Source organism: Bos mutus, chromosome 21, assembly GCF_027580195.1.
Source record: "Bos mutus isolate GX-2022 chromosome 21, NWIPB_WYAK_1.1, whole genome shotgun sequence".
NCBI classification, from domain to species: domain Eukaryota; kingdom Metazoa; phylum Chordata; class Mammalia; order Artiodactyla; family Bovidae; genus Bos; species Bos mutus.
In genome coordinates this window covers 25,360,154-25,383,194 of record NC_091637.1, presented here as the reverse complement: position 1 = coordinate 25,383,194, position 23,041 = coordinate 25,360,154, and the positions used below count along the sequence as shown (strand labels likewise).

Here is a 23,041-nt window from a genome sequence, read left to right as displayed (position 1 = left end):
AATTTCAAGATGCTTTCAAAATAAAAATGAAAGTGAGTCAACACATATATGGTTCAAATATCGAAAAGAACTCCCAAGTGTCCAGAAACAAATAAATGGATGAGCAAGAATGTGGTCTCGATAAGACAATGGAATATTTTCTGTTGTTGTTCAGTCTGTCAGGCTTCCCTGTCCTTCACCATCTCCTGGATTTTGCTCAAACTCATGTCCATTGAGTCAATGATGCCATCCAACCATCTCATTCTCTGCCGTCCCCTTCTCCTCCTGCCTTCAATCTTTCCCAGCATCAGGGTCTTTTCCAATGAGTCAGCTCTTTGCCTCAGGTGGCCATTGCTCAACATTAAAAAGAAGGGATTTCCTTTGTGGTCCAGTGCTTAAGAAACTGCCTGCCAATGCAGGAGACACAGGTTCAACCCCTCCTCCAGGAAGATACCACATGCCAGATACCAGATACCATGTGGCAACTAAGCCCATGTGCCCTAAAAGCCTGTGCTCCACAACAAGAAGCCACCACAATGAGAAGCCTGTATGTATGTAGGTATATGTATGTATGTATGTGTGTACATGTATGAGTGTGCATGTATGTGTGTGAGGCTAAATAATAGCCCCTGCAAAGACATCCATGTCCAGCACAGGGACTTCTGCTCAGTGCTATGTGACAACCTGGATGAGAGGGGAGTTTGGGGAAGAATGGATCCATGTGTATATATGGCTGAGTCCCTTCGCTGTCCACCTGAAACCATCACACCATTGTAAGTCGACTATACTGCAACATTAAAAAAAAAATAAGATATCCAGGTCTTAACCTCTGGAAGCTGTGAATATCACCTTCTGAGGTAAAAGAGACTTGCAGATGTGACTTAAGTCAATGATCATGAGATTATGGAGATTACTCTGAATTATCAGGTGGTCCCTACATGTGTGTAACCATGTGTGTGTGTGTGACTGCTCAGTCATGTCCAACTCTTTGCGACCCTTTGGACTACAGCCCATCAGGCTCCTCTGTCCATGGGATTTCCCAGGCAAGAATACTGGAGTGGGTTGCCACTTCCTACTCTAGGGGATCTTCCCAGCCCAGGGATTGAACCTGAGTCTCTTATGTCTCCTACATTGGCAGGTGGGTTCTTTACCACTGAGCCACCTGGAAGGATCCTTATAAAGGGAAGAAGGTCAAAGGAGGAATTAGCACTGTTGCAGATGGAACCGAGAGGCTGCAGTCATCTGAGGAAGGGGTCCCAAGCTAAGCAGTGCAAGCAGTCTCTGGAAGCCAGAATAGATAAGGAAATGGATTCTTCCCCTAGAGCCTCCCAGAGGAACCAGCACTAGAATTCACCAATAGAACTATAATTCACAGCTTACAAATCAAAGGAGCTGGAAGGATGTTGGTGACTCAGTATCTAATTCCAACCCATGTTCTCTAGATCAAGCCTCAAGGGACTACCCCGCAATTCCACAGCAGGTCCAGGGCTGAGCCGAGAGGAGAACCAGAAGCTGGGGTCACTGTTTCCAGATGTGGTGATGTCATGACCCTTGTGGGCTTTCCTCCCTGGTTCCTTTAACCTGAGAGGACCTGGCGGCTCCCAGAACCACAGGCTGCTGGACACAGAAAGACAGACTTGGAGCTCAGCCACACCAGGGTACAGGACATACCAGTTTGGCATCAGTGCATTCTCCTTGCCCCTGAACATGACCCCGACATTGGTGGCATGATGCCGAGAGGAATAGAAGTCCGTGTAGTCACCTGCAGGGGAAAGGACGGAGATGCTGTCAGCAACCTGGGCGCTGAAGGACGGGGAAGGGCCGCTTCCAAGGGTCAGGGTCCGGGCGGTTGAGCCAGGAAGGCTAGCCAACAGGGGTTGGAGGCGCATGCCCGGCAACACTGGAACATCCAAAAGCTATTCACACCACTGAAAATTTGTTTTGAGAACTCCCAATTGAAAAATCAGAAACAAATTAGGGGATTTCCCTGGAGGTCCAGTGGTTAAGACTTCAAGCTTCCCACTGCAGGGGCACGGGTTTGATCCCTGGTCCAGGAACTAAGATCCTATAAGCAGCACTTCATGGCCTAATAATAATAAATAAATAAAGGGTATCAAAAATAGTTCCAAGTTAATAATAAAAAATAAGTTCTTAAATTTGTAAAGATAATAATAAAAATAAAATAGATTTCCTGAAACAATGAAATTTTCGAATGAATAGCTGATACCCCTCCCACCCACCAGCTCTGTTTACCAGGCCTTTGCTCAAGCTGTGACTACCCCTGGGGGGACTGGCGTCTTCCTTGTGTCTGCGTGTCCAGATCCTGGCAGCTCAGTTTAGGCCCCGCCCCCTAGAGCATGAAGCCACACCCACTCTCCCTAGCTGGATCACCCCTCCTCCAAGACCACTCAGCATCCAAGCCAGCCCTTCTCCCGGCCGGAGGGTTCCATGTCCCACTTGTGCCCCAGTCATGTGTGTGCAGGTCTTTTCCCTCTGCAAGACTGAAGTCATTTCAGAGCAGCCTAGCCCAGGCCGCATTTTGTTTGACTCTCTCTCAGTGACAAGAATAAAGGGGCTTCCTTGGTGGCTCAGATAGTAAAGAACCCGCCTGCAATGCAGGAGACCCAGGTTCAATCCCTGGATCAAGAAGATCTCCTAGAGAAGGGAATGGCAACCCACTCCAGTATTCTTGCCTGGAGAATCCAATGGACAGAGGAGCCTGCTGGGCTGCAGTCTATTGGGGTCGCAAAGTTGGACATGACTGAGCAACTAACACACACGTAGTGCCAAGAGCAAGGCCTCAGTGGGGCCTGGTGATAAAGACTGGAGCAGACGAGGTGGGCTGCACGCTATAGGCACAGGCTCCCATAGACAGGGCACTGCTCAAATATGCACAAATAGTAAGTCGGGGCAGTTTGCCTGTTTATCCTCCACAACCTCTCTTCAAAAAAAAATTTATTTCTAGTAGATAAATAAAAAGTTGGACAGGGCCAGTACCAACAGCCTAGACTAGAAAAGGCAGTGGTGAAGGATGCATGCTTAGTGTGTGCTTAGTCACTCAGTCGTGTCCGACTCCTTTACGACCCCACGGACTGTAGCCTGCCAGGCTCCTCTGCCCATGGGATTTTCCAGGAAAGAATACTGGAGTGGGTTGCCATTTCCTCCTCCAGGAGATCTTCCTGACCCAGGGATCGAACCCAGGTCTCCTGAGTCTCCTGCATTGCAGGCGGATCCTTTACCACTGAGCCACCTGATGAAGGATGAGAAGAGAGAAAAGTCTACGAGGGTCTGTTAGAGCAGGGGAACCCTGAGCTTTCATGGCTGCTTTCCATCTTCAGTCCCAAAGCACAGACAGAACAGCTGAGATATTTGTTAGAAGCATAAATCCATAACAAGAAGGCACCACTGGCCAACTGGAAATCGTAAGGGATCCTGGAAGTCAAGCAGTGAGCCAAAATCCAGCGGCCGCCAGAAAGATGGGAAGGCAGGGCAGGGCTGAAGAGACTGCCTGGGATTGAGTCCCTGCTGGCCATCCCCATCTTTACCCAGCTTCGCCCAAGCAGCCAATAGCAGGAGACTGTGCCCGGGCTAAGGGGTGGGTCCAGGGAGCCGAGGTCATGCCCCCAGAGACTTCAGCACTAGGGAGAAGCAGGGCAGTCTCCCCACAACCACAAAACAAAACCAGAGCTCCCCATCAGAAGTAGACCACGCCCCTTTCCTTGGGGCTGGTTATAGGAAGAGCTGCATTCACCAGCACCTGACGGAGGAGAGTTTCCTAACCAAATAAAGATGAGCACAAGGGACTTCCCTGGTGGTCCAGTGGTTAAGAATTTGCCTTCCAATGCAGAGGATGTGGGTTCAATCCTTGGTCAAAGAACTAAGATCTCACATGCTACAGGGCAACTAAGCCTGCATGTTGCAAAGAAGACCCAGTGCAACCCCAAAAGAGATGAGCACAAAAAAACCCAGACTCACCAAACATCCGGAAGAATCCTCACCATGAGAGACGTACTAATTCAACTCACAAAAGAAATGAAAGAGAGGAAGCAGGATTAATAGAGACACCAGAAGGAGACTGAAAAAGAAGCATCCTTTAGGGGACCTCCCTGGTGGTCCAATGGTTAAGACTCCATGCTTCCAATGCAGGGGGTGCAGGTTTGATCCCTGGCCAGGGAACTAAGATCCCATATGCCTTATGACGGGGCAGGAAAAAAAAAAGAAGAAGAATCCTTTAATATATCTAATAAAAAAGGATGTTGCATCCACAAATCAAGAAGGGGTCTTTGGGGGACTCCCTGGCAGTCCAGTGGTTAAGACTCTGTGCCCCCAATGCAGGGGGTGCACTGGGTACAGGTTCAAACCCTGGTCAGGGAACTAAGATCCCACATGTGTGGCCAAAAATTAACAAAAAAATTATTTTTAAAGAAGAGGTCTTTGGGGGAAAAAAATAATCTGGGATCTTAAAAATGAAAAGTGGCTGGACTGCGCCCACCTGAGTCAGGGAGGGGGTCCTGGGCTCCTGCCTGTCCTCCTCCCTCCCTGGGGAAGCCTGGCTGGGTTCCTACCATTTGTCGCTGGACATGTGGAATTCTCTTGCATGATGGAAAGCATGTGGGACACAGAAAATCACTTACAGAAAAACAAAACTCCACATTATAGCTCTTCTCTTAGTAACAGAAACATGGAAATAAGTGCCTTTTATTTCATAAAATCATAGGTCTCAGGGCCAGAAGGAACCTGCTTTAAAACGATGCCTTCAGGTAGATCATTCTATTGTTAGTTCACAGATAAGCAAGGCCCACACAGTAGACAACATGCCCAAACCTCCCTGTGAATTCTGATTCTGCTGTTTCTTGGCTATGTGTGGCCTTGAGATAGTCCCTTTGATGCTTTAGAACTCAGTTTCTCCATTGGGAGTAATGATGCCAATCACAGGCACATCGATACAGTAAAGGAAATAATACATCTATATAATATATCTTATCATAGTGCTTGGCACAATGTTGCTCTTGCTGTGCTCAGTCACGTCCAACTCTTTGCAACCCCATCGACTACAGCACACCAGGCTCCTCTTTCCATGAGATTCTCCAGGCAAGAATACCGGAGTGGGTTGCCATTTCCTTCTCCAGAGGATCTTCCCAACCCAGGCAAAGTCTTGACCACTGAGCCATCAGGGAAGCCCATGCCTGGCACATAGCAGGCCCCAAATAAAGTCCCTTCCCTTCCCCCACTGGGAGTCACTGCTGCCATGGTTATTCCACTTTCAATTTCTCCTTTGAGAGAATCCAGGCAGACTCAAAGACTGAATCTTTTTTTAAATCATAGTCTTTCCAAACAATTATAAAAACTTGTTTGACACACTATAAAGCGTAGTAGAAGTGTATGTCGCTCCAGCATTTACTTTAGAACAACACGGTGCTGAATTTTGCAGTAAGACCTGCCCAGGTAGGAGCCCAGGGTAGAACCAGCACACATTTCAGAGCATTCCTGCCAAAGAAAATTAACAGCTTCTACTTCCTTGTTGGTTTTCAGTATCTATACACAAAGTCCATTTCATGATCACTTAAAAAGGATGGGAAAAGATGGTGTCCAGGCCAGGCTATAAGACAGGGAGAGAGGAAGAACCCCAGCCGCTCACCCACTCACCCCACACCCCAGCCAGTGGTGCTCGCAGCCCAGTTTAGCGGGCAGGACCTCCTGTTCCAAAAAGCTAAAAATAATATGGGGGACAATGTCATGTACTGGATACCAGTGATACACTTAAAAATCATGAAGATGGTAAACACTGTATAATGTGTATTTTACCACAATTTTAGAACATTTTTTTAAAGACCTCTTAGACTACAAAGCTGAGTGGTTTGTTCTATGTGGGTGTGCGCCACATGGCATGTGAGATTCTAGTTCCCTGACCAGGGATCGAACCCGTGCCCCCTGCATTGGAAGCGTCGAGTCCTAAGCACTGAACAACCTGGGAAGTCTCTGATTTTCATTTAATAAAAGAATACACGTTATGAAAAAATAATATGAGGGGAAGAATAATGAGGGGGAATACCAGCTGAGATAGACACAGTAGACCTGCATATGGGGTAATGCTATTTACATGAAATTACTAGAGGTAAAACTGGGGACAGGCCACGGTTGCCTGGAGGGACAGCAGGGACCAACTACAAACAGAGGCTTTGTGCTGACTGAGTGTTTTCCAATGTGATGGTGGGAATGACTGCACAGCGGTATATATTGTCTAAAACTCATTAAACTGCACACTGACAATGGGAGAATTGTGGGCTGTGTAAATCATACCTCAGGAAAGCTGCTGCAAAGGCGGAGCATTTAGAAAGAAGTCGAAAAAGAGAAGAACCAAGAGAAAGGACATGAAAGGGGTATGGGAGGAGAAGCAGGGAGCCCAGGGGTGATGATTAGAAGGGAAACAATTCCATTCTCACTACACTCAGGTTTGAGCTATGAGCTTCTGAGCACAGCAGCTCAACTGCCTTTCATCCTCAAACCCTTAGATGAGGGGCAGCAAATATACTAAACCCGTGTGTGCCTGTCTTCTGGAAGATTATCTTCAAGGCAGGCCTTGGGGTGCTGCTCCAGGACGTGGCCCACAGAAACGAGGGCAGAGGCAGAAGTCACATCTTCCCAGAAGGACTGGCAGGACCACCTGGCCTCTCAGCACCCAGGAGCCCAGGCTGACACAGCAGGCAGGCGCCCACCCCCTGGGCTGGTGGACAAGGAGGAAGGGCTCAGCCCTCTGCCTGATCGGGCCAAGAGGGTTTGGACAACTGTACTTTTATGTGTGTGTGTGTGTGTGTTTGTGTATGTGTAGGAATTCTCCAGAATGGCTCAGTGGGTAAAGAATCTGCCCGCAGTATAGGAGATGTGGGTTTGATCCCTGGGTCAGGAAGATCCCCTGGAAGAGGAATTGGCAATCCACTCTGGTATTCTGGCCTGGAGAATTCCACAGACAGAGGAGCCTGTAGAGTCAGACATGACTAAGTATCAGCAGCAGCAGCAGCAGCATCATATATATATAATTTATTTGGCTGTGCCTGGTCTTATGGCATGTGGGACCTAGTTCCCTGATCAGGGATGGAACCTGGGCCCCCTGCATTGGGAGCATGGACTCCTAGCCACTGGACCCCCAGGAAAGTCCCTGGACAACTGCAAATTTCAGACTGAAACTCCAATCAGACATCCAACACACGGCTCAACCTGGGGCCCTCCAGGACCCTCCGGCCTCTCTCCTCAAAGCTGCTGACTCATGGACTGAGCTCTGAGCACCCCCACCACAGCCCTTTGGGAAAGGAGAGTGAGTTCCTGCACACACAGGGAGCCAGGGAGCCAGGGAGCCAGCTACATATCTAAGCAGTGAGCAACTACCCTTGGTGAAAGTGCTGGCTTTTAGAGACGCCTGGGTCAACGCTGGGCCTGGGTCCCTGATGGGGAGGCACTGATAGCCCCAGAGTCCCTCCTCCGTGACCTTCCCCACAGGAAGCAGGGACAGGGCCCTGGGCAGGCAGCTGCTCCAAACACATCCTGTTAAAGAGACTAGACTCACCTATGGTGGCCGGAAGATACATCATAGCGGAAGCCTGGGATGTGAAGGCACTGAAACACCAAAGAAGGGGCATCAAGGTCAAGCATGCAGCAAAGCAGGGTCCCTGCTCTGGCCATCCACAGACTCAGCCTGGATCAAACCCTGCTCATGCTCTGCAGCGAGCACTTCCAGGCAGGCCTGGCGCCTCACCAGGATGGACGTCCACCCGCTAAAGGCAAGGTGCCTCCCTCCTGCTTCTATGTTCCACTCTAGGAAACAAACCAAACTTCCCCTAGTTTAGAGACCAGACAAGCACACGGATGATGCTGATGAGGAATAGCTGAGTGAAAAGGGAGGGGGCCGGGGGTGGGGGGCGGGGGGCCGGACATAGCCTGGACACCCCAGTCCAGCCAGAGAAGTAATTCCTGTTGGCCCAGAGCCTTCCCACCAAAATGTACCCCAGGTGGGAGCCAGATGAGGCCAAAGCAGCCAGGCCATGACTCAGAATGTCCCTGATGACCACACTGTCCCCCTCTGCCCAGGCAGATCTCCTCATCCCTGCCCACCAAGGACCACGGACTCCTCACCGCTGCCGAGCTCCACGTCATCTCTGAGCCTGGCTTGGCTGGCAGACAGCAGGTTCTGCAAGAATGCTCTAGCCTCCTTCCAGGCAGCCTGACCCAGGCCCATGAAGCTGTTGAGAGTTGGCTAGGACCAAGATGGGGAAGAAGAAAAGGAGATCACTGGTGCGAAAGCACCTTTCGCTACCCCTCCTGTTGACAGGAGCCAGCCTAGCAGCTCTCTGGGGCCCCTGTCACTTATCTCCAGTTCATTCAAACCCTCAGGACTTTAGTTCTTAGTTCCATCATTTGTTCATCAAGTGGAGGAGATGTGTCATTGTTCCTATTGGGGTTTCATCCCCACATGGCCTTATAGGCAATTGGCTAAGACCAAGAGCTGCTTTCTGGAATGGCTGCCCCGTTAAGCTCGGCCCAGCCTGCAATGAAAATGGCCCGTTCCTCCAGCGGAGGCCTTAAGTCCGCAGGGGTCTTGCACCAACCCCCTTCACATAAGCTAAGAAGAGGTTTCTGAGCCACTGAGGTGCAGCCTAAAAAGCACTTGTGGATTTTCAAGGCCAGAGTTCCAGTCCTGGCTCCAATCCTTGCAGCCATGTGACCTGGGAAAATTGTGTCTTGTTTCAAGTTAGACCCTCATCAAATCTAATGAGGATGCCAGTCCTATGTCAGAGGGTCATTGTGAGCACTGAATGAGAGGTATGTGTAAAACTCCTGACGCATAGGGAGGTACTCAATAAATATCACCTTCCTTCCGTGGAAGGAGAGGATGCACATCAAAGCACTTAGACAGGGACTTCCCTGGTGTTCCAGTGGCTAAGATTCTGCACTTCCAGTGCAGGGGGCTTGAGTTTGATCCCTGGTCAGGGAACTAGATCCCACATGCTCCCAAGACTCTACACAGAGCAACAAAGATACCCTGTGCTGCAACTAAGACCTGTGCAAATAAGTAAATAAATATTTTTTTAAAAAGAGCATTTGACCATTCACAGGGAAGTACATTCACATCCATTGCCCATGTACTTGTCCTTCAGGCTGACTTCTAAAGTGGTGGCAACACAGAGGGCACTTGAGGCCAGCTGTTCATTCCTCCTAGGCTGTATTTAAACCTAGAGAGCGGAGCTCCTGGCTCCCTCCCTCAGAGGGCCCGGCACTAGCCTGGAACAAGCAGAGACTCAGCCTGGAACAAGCAGAGACTCAAGCGTCTTAAAATGAGGATTGGAGAGCTTCATGTCAGAGACAACTGGGGAGCGCCCAGGCCTGTGGAGAGACTGACAGTCATCTCACCTCAGAACTCACCCTACAGGGTCCCAAGGCTGCTTCCTGCCAAACTGTCCATCTCATAACAATCTCAAACTTATCCAAGGAGTCTACCTGCAACGCAGGACACCCAGGTTTGATCCCTGGGCCAGGAAGATCCCCTGTAGGATGGCATGGCAACCCATTCCAGTATTCTTGCCTGGAGAATCCCATGGACAAAGGACCCTGGCCAGCTACAGTCCATGGGATTGAAAAGAGCTGGACACAACTGAATTACTGACTATCCAAGGAAAATCCCTGAGATCTCAAGGCACCACCGCTGTCAGAAATGCAAGGCAGGGACTTCTCTGGTGGTCCAAGACTACACACTGCCAATACAGGGGGCCTGGATTTGATCTCTGGTCAGGGAACTAGATCCCCATTATGCAACAAAGATCCTGCCTGCCATATCTAAGACCTGGCACAGCTAAATAGATTTTTAAAAAGAAAAGAAATGGAAAGTAAAGACCATTTTCTTAGTGGCATTTGCAACAAATGGCCACTGAGATCCAGTGCAAGCCACATCCCAATGTTCTACCTTATTGAAGACATCCTGGTGTCCGGAGAGGATCGGCCCAGTGAAGAGGTGCTTGATGACACTGAGGTCCAGGATCTGGTCCCCAATGGCCACGCCAATCCTCGGTCTTGGCTGGAAGGAAGATGGCACGGTCATCACTGGGAGCAGTTGGCCAGGCTGGGCTCACTTACCCAGCAAATCTGTCTATCTAAGAGCCCAAGGGCCCTGCTTTATAGATGGCCCTCTGTGGAGAGGAAGGGCTTTCCAGGTGGCTCAGTGGATAAAGAATCTGCTTGCAATATAGCAGATACAGGAGACTTGGGTTCTACTGCCGGGTCAGGAAGATCCCCTGGAGGAGGGCATGGCAACCTACTCCAGTATTCTTGCCTGGAGAATCCCATGGACAGAGAAACCTGGGGGGCTCAATCATGGGGTTGCAAAGAGTCCAACACAACTGAAACGACTATGCATGGATGCACACTGTAGAGAGGGGCTGAGGAATTGGATCCTTAGCACCATACCCCAGCTGCTTTTGCCTCTCAGAGGGCTGAAATTGACCTTGTCATCTATGTCTGGGCAGAGTCTGGCACCATCTCTGCCTCGAGGACACAGAGAGGAAAGAATCTGTTTCCTGCATAGTCCAAGACCCTTATCCAGGCCAAGTCCCCAACAAAGTTTCTCAGGTGTCACTTAAATGCCTCTGGTGACAGAGAGCTCACCACCTCACCAGGCAACTGGATTATTTCTTAGGTTAAACCTAGGCTTTTTCTTAGGGCAATTCCTCTGCACAGCAGAGCAGACAGTGTCCCAGGCACAGAGGAGGGTCAGGGGCTTGGGCTAATGTACTCTGTTATGGCTCAATCAGAGCAGAGTTCAGGTCATGAGGAAGCAGGAAGCCAGACTGTTCAGAACATTCAAGGGAAGTTCCTTTCTGCACCATCAGATCCAGGCTTCAAGCCTGAATATGAAGATGTCTCAAGTATTTGGCAAAGCCTGGCCTTTGTCCTCACAGTGCTGAACTTGGTTTATCAACGAGGAATTCAAGAAGGACTTCCCTGGTGGTCCAGTGGTTAGGAATCTGCCTTGCAACACAGGGGACATAGGTTTGATCCCTAGACAGGGAACTAGGATCCCTCATGCCATGGAGCATCTAAGCCCACATGCCACAAATACTGAGCCCACATGCCAGTGTGCAGCAACTGAAGACCTCGTATGACACAATGACGATCCTACGAGCCACAACTAAGATCTGGCACAGCCAAATAAATAAACAGAAAGTGTTTGACTCTTGGTAAAGCTTTAAAAAAAAAAAAAAAAACAAAGAAGGAACCTGAGAGCATGTCTACAGACTCAACCAGCTGGGCTCATCCTGAGCTGAGCTTCCAGTTCTCCTGAACTACCAGCTTTGCCATCTCATGTCCAGTGAGTTTAAGAGGTAGGGCTAACGGCTGGCTTTATCTCCACTGGCTGCTCATTTTCGGGGACTAAGAGAAGATGGTTACCTCTCCATGCACGTCAGCCCCTGGGACAGGTGTAGACCAGAACCACACCCTTACCCAGGCCTGAGGCCCCAGGCCAACTGGGAAGAGGCTGATCTGCTGGTAGACCCTTGGGCCATTTCTCTGACCCTGGCACCCACACTCTGCTGGAGGAAGAAGGGAGCTGAGGCCACTAGCAGCAGCCAAGACCTAATCATAAGGGTGGCTGCCTGCTTCCTCGGCTGCAAATAAAGGTGAGAAGCAGCCCGTGTGTCCGACCAACCCTGACCCTAGGACTCGAGATAGCGAGTCCTTCCATTAATTGTTGGGACTTCTCTTTTTTTTATGGCAGTATATTTGCTCTACAGTTTTGTTTAGCTTCTGCTATACAGCAAAGTGAATCAGCCATATGTACATATATCTCCATCCCACCCCTCTAAGTCATCACAGGGCACCAAGCTGAGCTTCCTATGCTATACAACAGCTTTCCACTAGTAGTGTACATATGTCAAGAATACTGGAGTGGGTTGCCATTTCCTCCTCCAGGGATCTTCCCAACCCAGAGATCAAACCCACGCCTCTTAACATCTCCTGCATTGGCAGGCGGGTTCTTTACCACTATCGCCACCTGGGAACCCTTGTTCACTACTGTTCCACCCAAATGATGCATGGTTGGCCTCTGGCATAGAGGAGAGGGAGGACTCTGCCTTGGCGACCTGACCAGTCTGGAGAGGTGGTCACCACCTCTGGAATGTCCAGCGCCTGCAGCCAGAGCTTCAACACAGCCAGTTCCACTTGAAGGGCCTCAGCCTTCTGGAATGCCAAGGGAGCCAACTCACAACCCTCAGCATTCTTTTCAGAAGGCAGTGAACCTCTGTACAGTGGCTGTCCTTGCACAGTCTAATATGAAAACAGCTGGGGTATGGAGTCTGCAAGCCACTGGCCACAGGAGCATTCATTCTAGAGTTCTCTGGGATAAGTCAGAGTACGCCCCCTGCCTCTTGCAAAGGCTTCAGCCTATGCGATTTGTCCTCCAGATGTGCACCCTGAGGAGAAGTGCGGACCCTTGGCTGAGAGCAGAATGTCAGAGGAGTGCAGAGGGAGGGCTGGCCAACAGAGTGTGCTTGGCCAACACAGGTTAAGGTTTAACATGCCTCAGGCCCTTCAGGGGACTGTTAACCTTTGGCATCCTTGCGACATCTAGTCAGGCTTGGCAGTTGTGAAACCACACGCTGACTCTTCTAGATCCAAGCATTTGCTGCACATGGGGACAAGGATCAGTCATGGGGGTAGGAAACCACTTTCCAGAAGGTGCTAACTGCCACAGGCTCCGTTTAGCAAACGGTTCCTGAACATTGTTGGGTACAAGCAGGTTTGGGAGTTCGAGGCTTCTCAGAGCTAATCAGGAGCTTACCATGAAAGTTGCGAGCAGAAAGCTAAGCCAAAAATGCCATGAATAAATCCAAGGGAATCTGCTTTTCCCACCCACGGAAATTCTTGTATATTTGATGATAAACCCCACAGTTTTCTTTCTGCCCATCAGACTACACTAAGTGAAATTTCATTTCCCTACCCCGTAAAGGGCTTCTTTTGATTGCCAAGAAGCCCAAGAAGCTGAAAGAAAGCCAGTTGGAGGTAAAGAAATTAACCTCTTGGATCCCAGGGCTCTTATGTGAATGAATTCATTCCTCTGAGTTACTAAATATACCGGTTCAATGGATATTTCTAGGGTTAGGGGCTAACATGGAGGGTGAACAACCCGCCATAATGTGGTGTCTCCAGGGAAGAAAACAGAGCGAAATGACTTCGGAGTAGGCAGTATGACTGCGTTTCAACTTCTCTGTAATAATAATATTTAATATAACTTGCTCTGCTTGCCTGAGAGGGAGAGCCATGCTTCGTTTCATTTTGCATTTAATTTTCTTGCAAATGTGCAGAAACAGGCTGACGGTTTCAACAACTCACATCTGGAAAGCTACCAGGAGGGATCTGAACCAACAGCAGGAAGGTTCCGAACCAACTTTCACCCTCGGCGATCAGCCCCAGCCTCCAGCCCCCTCCCAGGAGAAGGAGAGGCACAGCTCATGGGGCCCAAGCGACCCCGGGGGTCTTCACGAGGGGCGACGACCCGGGCCCCACATCCAGCTCGGTCGGGTGCCGGCAAGAGGGGGCAAGGCTGGACTGAGGCCAGGGGCGGGGCAGGAGGGTGGGGGTCCCGAGCGGAGGGGACGCCCTCCCTCCCCGCGCCCGGAAGCGAGCGCTGCAGCTCACGTTGCCTCGGGTGGAGAAGACGCCGTAGGGCAGGTTGTGGATGGGGAAGTCAGAATCCTCGGCCACCGGGACGAAGGACATGCTGGCGAGCACGGAACAGGGAGGCAGTGTGCGCGCGGCCTGCGGGACAGGACTCGCAGAGATTGGCAGGCAGGGCCACGCCCCCTGCGGACTCCGCCCCCCCAGACCCCCCCGCCTCCCGCCAGAGCTGACCCGGTGACACACCAGGGCCCGGCCCGCCCCTTTCGAGGGCTCCGCCCCTTCCCCATCCCCTCCCACAAGAGACGTCCCTCACGGAGCCCCGCCCACTAAGGGGACCGCCCCTTCCCGGGCCCCGCCCACCAGGAGAACGCCCCTCCCGGGGCCCCCGCCCACCACAAGACCTCCCCTTCTCGGGCCCCGCCTCTCCTGGAGCCCCGCCCCTCCACAAGGCCTGGTCCTCAGTAAATTCCAGCCCCTCAATATCCATCCTGTCCCTCCCACTACAGCTTTACCTCTGCGCAGCCCAGCTTCCTCTTTGAGGGCCCTCCGACCTCGGTCCAGCTGCCGGGGACAGGGCCCTTGTTCCTACCGAGAGCAACACCCATCTTGGCATTTAAGGATCTGCCCCGGGTGACTTCAGCCTCATCCCGCACTCCCCGCACCCCACCCCACCCCGCCCCCTGCTGCATGGCCCGATCTTCAGCTCAGCACGAGTTCAACACGAGTCTTGTCGGGTGTCCTGGTCACAGCAGACACTCAGAAGCCAGACGGCGCTTCCGGGGCTGGAGCTATGTTTCCAGTCGCATCTTTTCTGCCTTCATCAGCTATGCTCATCTGTCAACTATGGCATTTCCACTTTATCGGTGAAAGGAACAGGCATGCCTGTTTGGAAGGCCTAAACTAATGAAAATTAATATTCTAGAAAATATGTCACCTGTTTATTTCACATTCCAGTGTTTAAATGACATTGATAAGCTGTTTGACCTTGGACAAGTTACTGAACCCCTTTCTGTCTCAGCTCTCTTCTCTGAATGAGGTTGATGATAATGGTTCCTATTTCACAGAGTTGATAGAATTGAATGAATTGTGGAGCACCTGTGGAGCTTCTGGCATACAGTAGCTCTACGTGTTTGTGTGTAAAGGTTGAAAAGAGAGACTGAGGGGGAAAAATACAGAAAGAAAAGGAAGAGAAGGAAAGGGAATGAGGGAGGAAAAAAGAAGGGAGGGAGGGAGAGAGGAAGAACAAATTTACACAGTAACACTCTTTCCAGTTCTGGAAAGGATGAAGCTGAAAGGATGAAGCTAAAAGTATGAAGATTTGAGAGCCACCTCTGACAGTACCCTCTCCAATCATGAGTTTCCTCATCTGTTAAAGAACTGTTGTTCAGTTGCTCACTCGTCTGACTCTGCAGCACACCAAGCTTCCCTATCCTTCACTATCTCCCAGAATTTGCTCAAACTCCTGTCCATTGAGTTGGTGATGACATCCAACCATCTCATCCTCTGTCACTCCCTTCTCCTGCCTTCAGTCTTTCCCAACATTACGGTCATTTCCAATGAACTGATTCTTTGCATCAGATGGTCATGGTATTGGAGCTTCACCTTCAGCATCAGTCCTTCCAATGAATATTCAGGGTTGATTTCCCTTAGGATTGACTGGCTTGATCTCCTTGTTGTCCAAGGGACTCTCAAGAGTCTTCTCCAAAAAGAGATTGGATTTCTGTGATAGTCAAATAAAGCCTGGCACAGACTTGGTTATCAATTAACTACTTCTTCCTCCCAAGGGACATCCAACCAGAAAGGTAACCATTTCTTAGTACTTGAGTTTTGCTTTTCTTCTTTAGAAGACAATCAAAAAAGGAGAGAATACAGCTGTTAAGGTAAAGTGGTCAGCACTGACGTTTATAATAGGAATGCAAATTTCTCACAAACCTCACAAAGTATTTTTTAAGTGAGTTAAAATTATTAAAGTATAGTCTGCACAATACATATCAACACACAAACCAGTATTTGAAACACCGGCTTTTGATTAATTTGCTTGGAAATTCTCACAACCTTAGAGGCAAAAGTTAATGAATTAATTGATATGCAAGCAGAGCTGACTGAATACATTTGAAAACAAATTTAAGCCAAAATCCTACAAACTATTATTTGAAAAAAAATTTTTTCTTATTTATTTATTTGGCTGTGCCCAGTGTTAGTTGCGGCATACGGAATCTTTAGTTGTAGCATTCGAACTCTTAGTTCCAGCATGTGGGATCTAGTCCCACTACCAGGGATCAAACCTGGGCCCTCTGCTTTGGGAGCGCAGAGTTTTAGCCACTGGGCCACCAGGGAAGTCCCCTAGAAATTATTTTAAAAGAGCATTTTAAAGATTGAAGAATCATCCTAAGGTTTGTAAATATAACCCTTTCCCTTCAAAAACATTTCATAATGAATAATAGAAAGATCCGAAAGTGAATAAGAAGTTGCACCTCCTTTTCCCGCAACATCTTGCCCTATATCTCCTGTCATCCACTGTCCAGTTCCCTAAATCGGATTCAATTATCTTCATTCTTGAAGCACGCTTTTGTGAACAGCCAGTCCCAAATCCCCCAGCAGTTCTTCCCTGTCTTCCTGCCTCTGTCCTCATCTCTAAAACAATGCTGCCATTTCAATAAGATCAGCAGTAATGTGCATACCAAGTATCTTGCTGTTAAAATCAAGTACTAAAATTGTGAGTAACAGGTAAAGCGGGAAGCTGGGAGGGGATCAAAGGGAAGGGGAGGAAAGGAAAGGGGAGAGGAGGGAGGGAGAAAAGAATGTTAGGGAGAGTTCAAGGTTTTGTTTGTCATCACTCTTGTCCAGTCAGCTAGAACTTTTCAGAAACAAAGTTACATCCAGGGCTCTGAGAACACAACATGAGAAGGTTATCTGTGTGGGCGCTTCAGACACACTTTTTTAAAATTGGGGTTTAGTTGCTTTACAATGTTGCCTTGGCTTCTGCTGTACAAGGAAAGTGAATCAGCTATTGTTGTTCAGTTGCTCAGTCCACGGACTCTTTGCGATCCCCTGGACTGCAGCATGCCATGCTGTCCTTCACTAATCTCCTGGAGGTTGCTCAAATTCATGTTGGAGCTATATGTATACACATATCCTGCCCTTCTTGAGCCTCCCTCCCACGCCCCCATCCCACCCCTCTACGTCATCACAGAGCATTGAACTGAGCTCCCTGTGCTATACAGCAGCTTCCCGCTAGCTATCTGTTTTACAAACAGCTCATGAAACTCAATATCAAAAAATCCAAACAATCCAATCCACAAATGCACAAAAGACCTAAATAGACATTTCTGCAAAGAAGACATATAGATGGCCAAAAGGTACACAAAAAAATGTTCAGGCACACTTAACCATCCAGGATGCTGTCAGATCCTAGCACAGTTAAAAAAAAAGGAGTCAGGAGTCAGGCAAGGGTAAACTCTGCAGAGTTAGATGGGGAATATAGCCAATATTTTATAATAACTATAAATGGAATATAAGCTTTAAAACTGTATCATTATATCATACACTTATATTGTATATAACTATACTTCAGTTTTTAAAAATTAAAACAAAAGTTTTCAGAGTTCGGAAGGCTGTCCTGCAGGTTGGCTTGGAAGGAGGAGGGGCTGGGTCGGTGGGAACATGTGAGATAAGATGGCCTGGAATCAGAAGGCCTGGGATGAGGGGGCATTACAAGAGTGGCTGGCTGCTGACCCCCTTCCGTAGGCCCAGCGATGATTGAGGCTGACCAGTGATTACCCTGTAAGAGGCTCAGTCTGGCTCAGCCTCTTCTTGTTCTTCTTGTTCTTGTTCTCATCTCCTGTTCTGAGTACCTCTGCCAAGGCTGGACCTTGGTTTTAGTTAAGTCTGCCCTGGGAAAGAAGGCATGAAGGGCAGTCTCTGGCAATGGTAGGTGGTCTGACTCATTTTCTGTCGTGGTTCTGTCGTGGTCCCTGTGCAGGTTGGAAAAGAATTTTCAGACATAAGGTGGAATGAGAGGAGAACAGTTTATTAGAGTAGAGCCCCTGTTGGAACAACAGGCAGGCTCAAGGGAGAGCCGACGCTTTTCATGGGCTAGTAACCAATTTTTATAGCCTCAAGATAAAGAAAATTCCTGCTGGGAGGGTGGCATTAAGTAGGTGATTTGTTAGGATGCTACAGCGTGGGTGCATGCGTGCGTGCCAAATCATTTCAGTCGTGTCTGACTCTTTGAGACCCTATGGACTGTAAACCGCCAGGTTCCTCTGTCCATACGGATTCTCCAGGCAAGAATACTGGGGTGGGTTGCCATGCCCTCCTCCAGGAGATCTTCCCGATCAGGGATTGAACCCATGTCTCCTGTGGCTCCTGCATTGCAGGCAGATTCTTTACTACTGAGCCACTGGGGAAACCCTATAGAGTGGGTATTTTACCTAATTTGGAGTCAGGGAGCTGGAGGGACTTAGGTCAGCTTAGGTCAGGGGGACTCATGGCAACAAGTGCTATGGGGGTCAGTCAGTTCTGAGAGGACCCTGGCACAGGGCTCTGGATCTGGAACCTCTCCACAGGTTCCAGAAAGGGGGAAAAGAAAGAGGAAAGGGTCCCAGCTCTGTTCTGTGGCTTTATTGTCAGAGGCCTTCTGCAATGGAGTAACAGAGCAGAAGGCCTCTTCCCCTCCACTCCCCTGTCCGCAGCCTGCCTTTTCTCTCTTTTAAAATCAGAGAAGTGAGAAAATGCAGAAGCAAAGAAAAGGAGTCAAATAGGACAAAACAATAGTAGTTTAAGCAGTAGACAAAGTCAAGGACCTTTCATGCCTTCTCAAGGGCTACAGATAATATTCTGAGCCATATTGTTTGAGCTCTCTTGTATTGATAGATACTGAAACCGGTACCAGGTGGAAGAAGTTAGCTACATGATGATCAGACTGTAGCCACACACTTCCAAGAATTGGCCTCAAAGAAACGGAAACAAATTGACCCTGGAAATGAAAATTAACTGTACCTAAAACAATCAAGATGACTCTGGTCAGACCACCCATGACCAATTTGAAGATGACTGCGGAGCTGACTGTGTTGTTTCTGCATGGAGCCCCCTCCCTTGGGCTATAAGAGGCCCTGCCCACTGACTGTCAGTGGGGCACAGCCAGCCTTTGGACAGGAATCTGCCTACTCCACCCCACTCCCTGCTGGCATCCAAAATAAAGCAGACTTTCCTTTCCACCAACCTGGCCTCTTCACTGGCTTTTGAGTGAGGAGCAGCCAGACTCTTTATTTTTGGTTCCCCTTCCAGGTACCACCTAATATCTACCGAATTCTAGTGACTCTTCAGCTATAAGGCAATGAACTATTTGGGGTTCCTAGGATGGCTCAGCGGAGAAGGCAATGGCACCCCACTCCAGTACTCTTGCCTGGAGAATCCCATGGACGGAGGAGCCTGGAAGGCTGCAGTCCATGGGGTCGCTGAGGGTCGGACACAACTGAGCGACTTCACTTTCACTTTTCACTTTCCTGTATTGGAGAAGGAAATGGCAACCCACTCGTGTTCTTGCCTGCAGAATCCCAGGGACGGGGGAGCCTGGTGGGCTGCTGTCTATGGGGTCACACAGAGTTGGACACGACTGAAGTGACTTAGCAGCAGCAGCAGCAGCAGCAGCAGCAGCAGGATGGCTCAGTGGTAAAGATTTCGCCTGCCAATGCAAGAGACACAGGAGACTTGGGTTATATCCCTGTGTTGGGACGATTCCCTGGAGGAGGGCATGGCAACCCACTCCAGTAGTCTTGCCTGGAGAATCCCATGGACAGAGGAGCCTCGTGGGCTATAGTCCATAGAGTGGCCAAGAGTTGGACACGACTACGTGACTAAGCACACACAGTGAACTATTTGCTTGTTCCATACTGGCCTGGTCTCTCCCCTTAGAGACAGGAACTGTCTTACTCTTTCTGTAGCTTTGTTATTGCCCAGCAAAAATGTCTGGCACAGAATAGGTGCTCCATAAATACTTAAGTAAATAATACAGAACTGTTGACTAATGGCAATTAATCAATAACCAATGAGCACCCCCACCTCATCCAGGCACTATTGGGAATAGTGCACAACTGCTTCCTTATTTACTGAGTGTGTGCTGTGTGAGCGACGGGCCAGGAACTTCCACTGAACACACAACCTAGTGAAAGCCTAGATTACAAAAGCTTCAGTTGTGTTAGACTCTTTGTGACCCCATGGACTGTAGTCCACCAGGCTCCTCTGTCCATGAGATTCTCCAGGCAAGAACACTGGAGTGGATTGCCATTTCCTTCTCTGATAAAAGCCATGTAGAGAGAAAATCAACCTTTTGGGGGAAGGGCATAGGGCTGATGTGTGTGTGAGAAGGGGTGTGGGCGTGAGATGGCTGTAGGGAGAGTAAGATTTCATAGTTTTAAAATAGACTTGCCAACCCACTAATTATATATAGTGTCTGAAAAGTACCAAAGCTGTTCTCTGTTTGGAAAAAAATTGAAGTAAATAACTTGCAAGTACACTATATTTTCTTTCTCCTCTTCTGGGAGGGAGTGTGTCAAGCATGTACAACAATCATAAAAAAGAATTTTAAGGAAAAACATGTCTGTAATCCCACCATCCTGCAGTTTTCACGTTATTTGCTCATTCTATTTGTATGCGCATGATTTTTTCCACCTTTACAGCAAAGCTAATTTTCAGTCTTTCCTTAGACTTTTCTCCTGAACATTTTTCCTTGTGCCCAAATAAGCTTCGTTATTATTTTCATCGGCTGAAGAAATTGCAGTGCTTGAGACTGTTGTAGTACTGGAGCCATGGAGATCTGCACGCACAAAATGTTTTCCTTTTCCTACTCTGCTGCTGGAGTGTAAATTCCTGGGTGGCAGGGTCTGGATGCTTTCAGGACTGGAGGCGAGTCTGGCACCTCCATCATGAAGGGCTGGTTTGAGCCTCTGTAGCACCAAGCTCAATGCCTCCCTCGGATGTGAAAATGCAGCACAGGAGACTCCAGCAGCTGCCCGGACTCTGAGAACTGGAGAGGGCTTTCTGAATACAGAGTGAAAAAGTCTTGCTAGAGGCTGGCCCCTGCCATTCAGATTTGTAGGATGTGGAGCTGCCTGCACTGGGAGCAGGGGAGTAGCCTTTTTGGGCAACACTCAGGAGTCCATCCATTCCCCTTCTCCCCACCCTACAAATTTCACTTGCACACGAATTACCTGAGCTCATTTCCAAGGTTCTCTAAATGTTGAACTCCTTGCAAAGAACCAAATGTCACTCACGTTTGCACAATGTATCTTTCTGATGCTAAAGTGTATGGTATACATGCCAAATACATGGTGTGCCCTTGAAAACGTGTACTGCTCTGCTCAGTTGTGTCCGACTCTTTGGGATCCCATGGACTGTAGCCGACCAGGATCCTCTGTCCACGGAATTTTCCATGCAAGAATACGGGAGTGGGTTAACATTTCCTTCTCCAGATCTCTTGCATCTCCTGCATTGGCAGCTGGACTCTTAACCACTAGCGCCACCTGGGAAGCCCGACCCACACAGTGTGCCCTCTAAAATATGGACTATAAGCATTTCTGAGCTTGAGCCTTAAGAAAAGACATTTGCTTCATTGAAGTGCTTTGTCTTTTATCATAGTTCCCTCTTTTTCTCGACTGTTCTGAACAGAGCTAAATGAACCAGGTCAACAAGGGCTGGGTTTTCTGCAAATTTTCTTCTTTCCTGCCTTTTTTTTTTTTTGTCTTTGAACGTGAACGTGAAGTTGCTCAGTCCTGTCTGACTCTTTGCAACCCCATGGGCTGTAGCCTACCAGGCTCTTCTGTCCATGGGATTTTCCAGGCAATAGTACTGGAGTGGATTGCCATTTCTTTCTCCAAGGGATCTTCCCAACCCAGGGATCGAACCCAGGTCTCCTGCATCGTAGACAGACACTTTACCGTCTGAGCCAATGTTGCAGATACTGTTCATCCATGTTTTAATGGAATACTGCCTCAAAGCTATTTCTCATTGTTTTTTAAACATATGCCAGCTGAGTTGGCCTTTTTTAACTGGACCATTTTTAAAGTCTTTATTGCATTTGTTACAATATTACTTCTGATTTGCTTTGGTTTTTAGGCCTGGAGGCACCATGGGATTAGCTCCCTGACTAGGAATCAAACCTGCACTCTCTGTGTTGAAAGGTGGTCTAAACCCCTGACCGCCAGGTTAAGTCCCAGGGTTTTTGCTTTTTGTGTTGTAGGATTCTACAAGTTTGGACAGATGCATAGTTATGTATCCACCATTACAGTGTCATGGAAGCTGCTTCCCTGCCTTAAAACCCCCTGTGCTTCATCTTTTCATCCCTTCCTTTTTCTACCTGAACGCAGAGCACCTCTTGTCTGTAGTTTTGCCTTTTCCAGAATGTCATATATTAGCAAGTCTTTTTGGACTGCTTCACTGAGCAATATGTATTTAAGGTTCCTTCACGTCTTCTTGTGCCTTGATGGCTCATTTTTTTTTATTGCTAAATACCATTATACAGATGTACCACTGTTTATCGGTACATATGAAGGACATCTTGGCTAATTTTTGGCAATTATGGATAAAGCTGCTAAAAGCATTTGGGTGCAGGTTTTGGTGTGGACATGGTCTTTAACTCATTTGGACAAATACCTAGGAATGCAACTAATTGCTTGTAAGACTATGGTTAACTTTAAGAGACTGCCCAACTTCTTCCTTCTGTCCCATGTTTCGTTCCCATCACCAATGAACTCAAATTCCTGTTGCTCCACATCCTCAATAGCATTTGGTGTTGTATTTTGGATTTTAGCTATTCTTGTAGGTATTAGTGTCATCTCATTTTAATTTGCTATTCTCCAATGACATATTGACCACCTTTTCGTTTTATTTGCCATCTGTGTATTCTTTGATGAGGTGTCTGGATATTCGGACCATTTTTTAACTGGGTTTGTTTTCTTATTTTTTATTTAGGGTAAGCCTTTTGTCACTGTGTTTTGCTAATATTTTCTCCCAGTCTGTGGCTTGTCTTTCTGTTCTCTTGGCAATGCCTTTTGCAGAGAAATTTTTAACTTTGAAGTTCAACTTACCCATTTTTTTCTTTCCATGAATCGTGGTTTTGGTGTTTCATTAAACGTTAGAAACAGTCTACATTAGAAACGGTGGGCATACTAGTAAGCTGAGTTACTCAGAACTAAAGTCTCAATTAAGCAATTTGTATAATAATCTTTAAAAACGATGACCTCCTTTAAGTATCTGGGGCTTTTTCCTAGAAGTTTTAAGGAATAAATGATGTACATGGGAAAAACATATCAAAACAAAAAAACCATCACCCAGACTCCCGACTTTAACATGTGGTCACCTAAAAATCCTTGTAATTAAGACCTTGGGCTTCGGGTACTTC

General features: G+C 48.3%; 1 protein-coding gene across 2 annotated transcripts in view; it reads right to left on the bottom strand.

Annotated features, from left to right (window-relative positions):
• The window catches only part of FAH (fumarylacetoacetate hydrolase), a 31,019-nt gene extending 16,737 nt beyond the window's left edge, over positions 1-14,282 (bottom strand). Inside the window, exons 1-5 of one of the 2 annotated variants that reach the window (XM_070358420.1) lie at positions 13,660-13,779; positions 9,932-10,042; positions 8,100-8,227; positions 7,541-7,590; positions 1,651-1,741 (exon numbers count right to left, since the gene is read on the bottom strand). In XM_070358420.1, the coding sequence (XP_070214521.1) occupies positions 1,651-1,741; positions 7,541-7,590; positions 8,100-8,227; positions 9,932-10,042; positions 13,660-13,740 (461 nt within the window). In that variant the 5' untranslated portion in view covers positions 13,741-13,779. Of the gene's footprint in view, positions 1-1,650; positions 1,742-7,540; positions 7,591-8,099; positions 8,228-9,931; positions 10,043-13,659; positions 13,780-14,153 lie in introns of those variants that run through there. The other variant, XM_070358419.1, reaches the window with a different exon arrangement.
• Between the last annotated feature and the right edge of the window lie 8,759 nt (positions 14,283-23,041).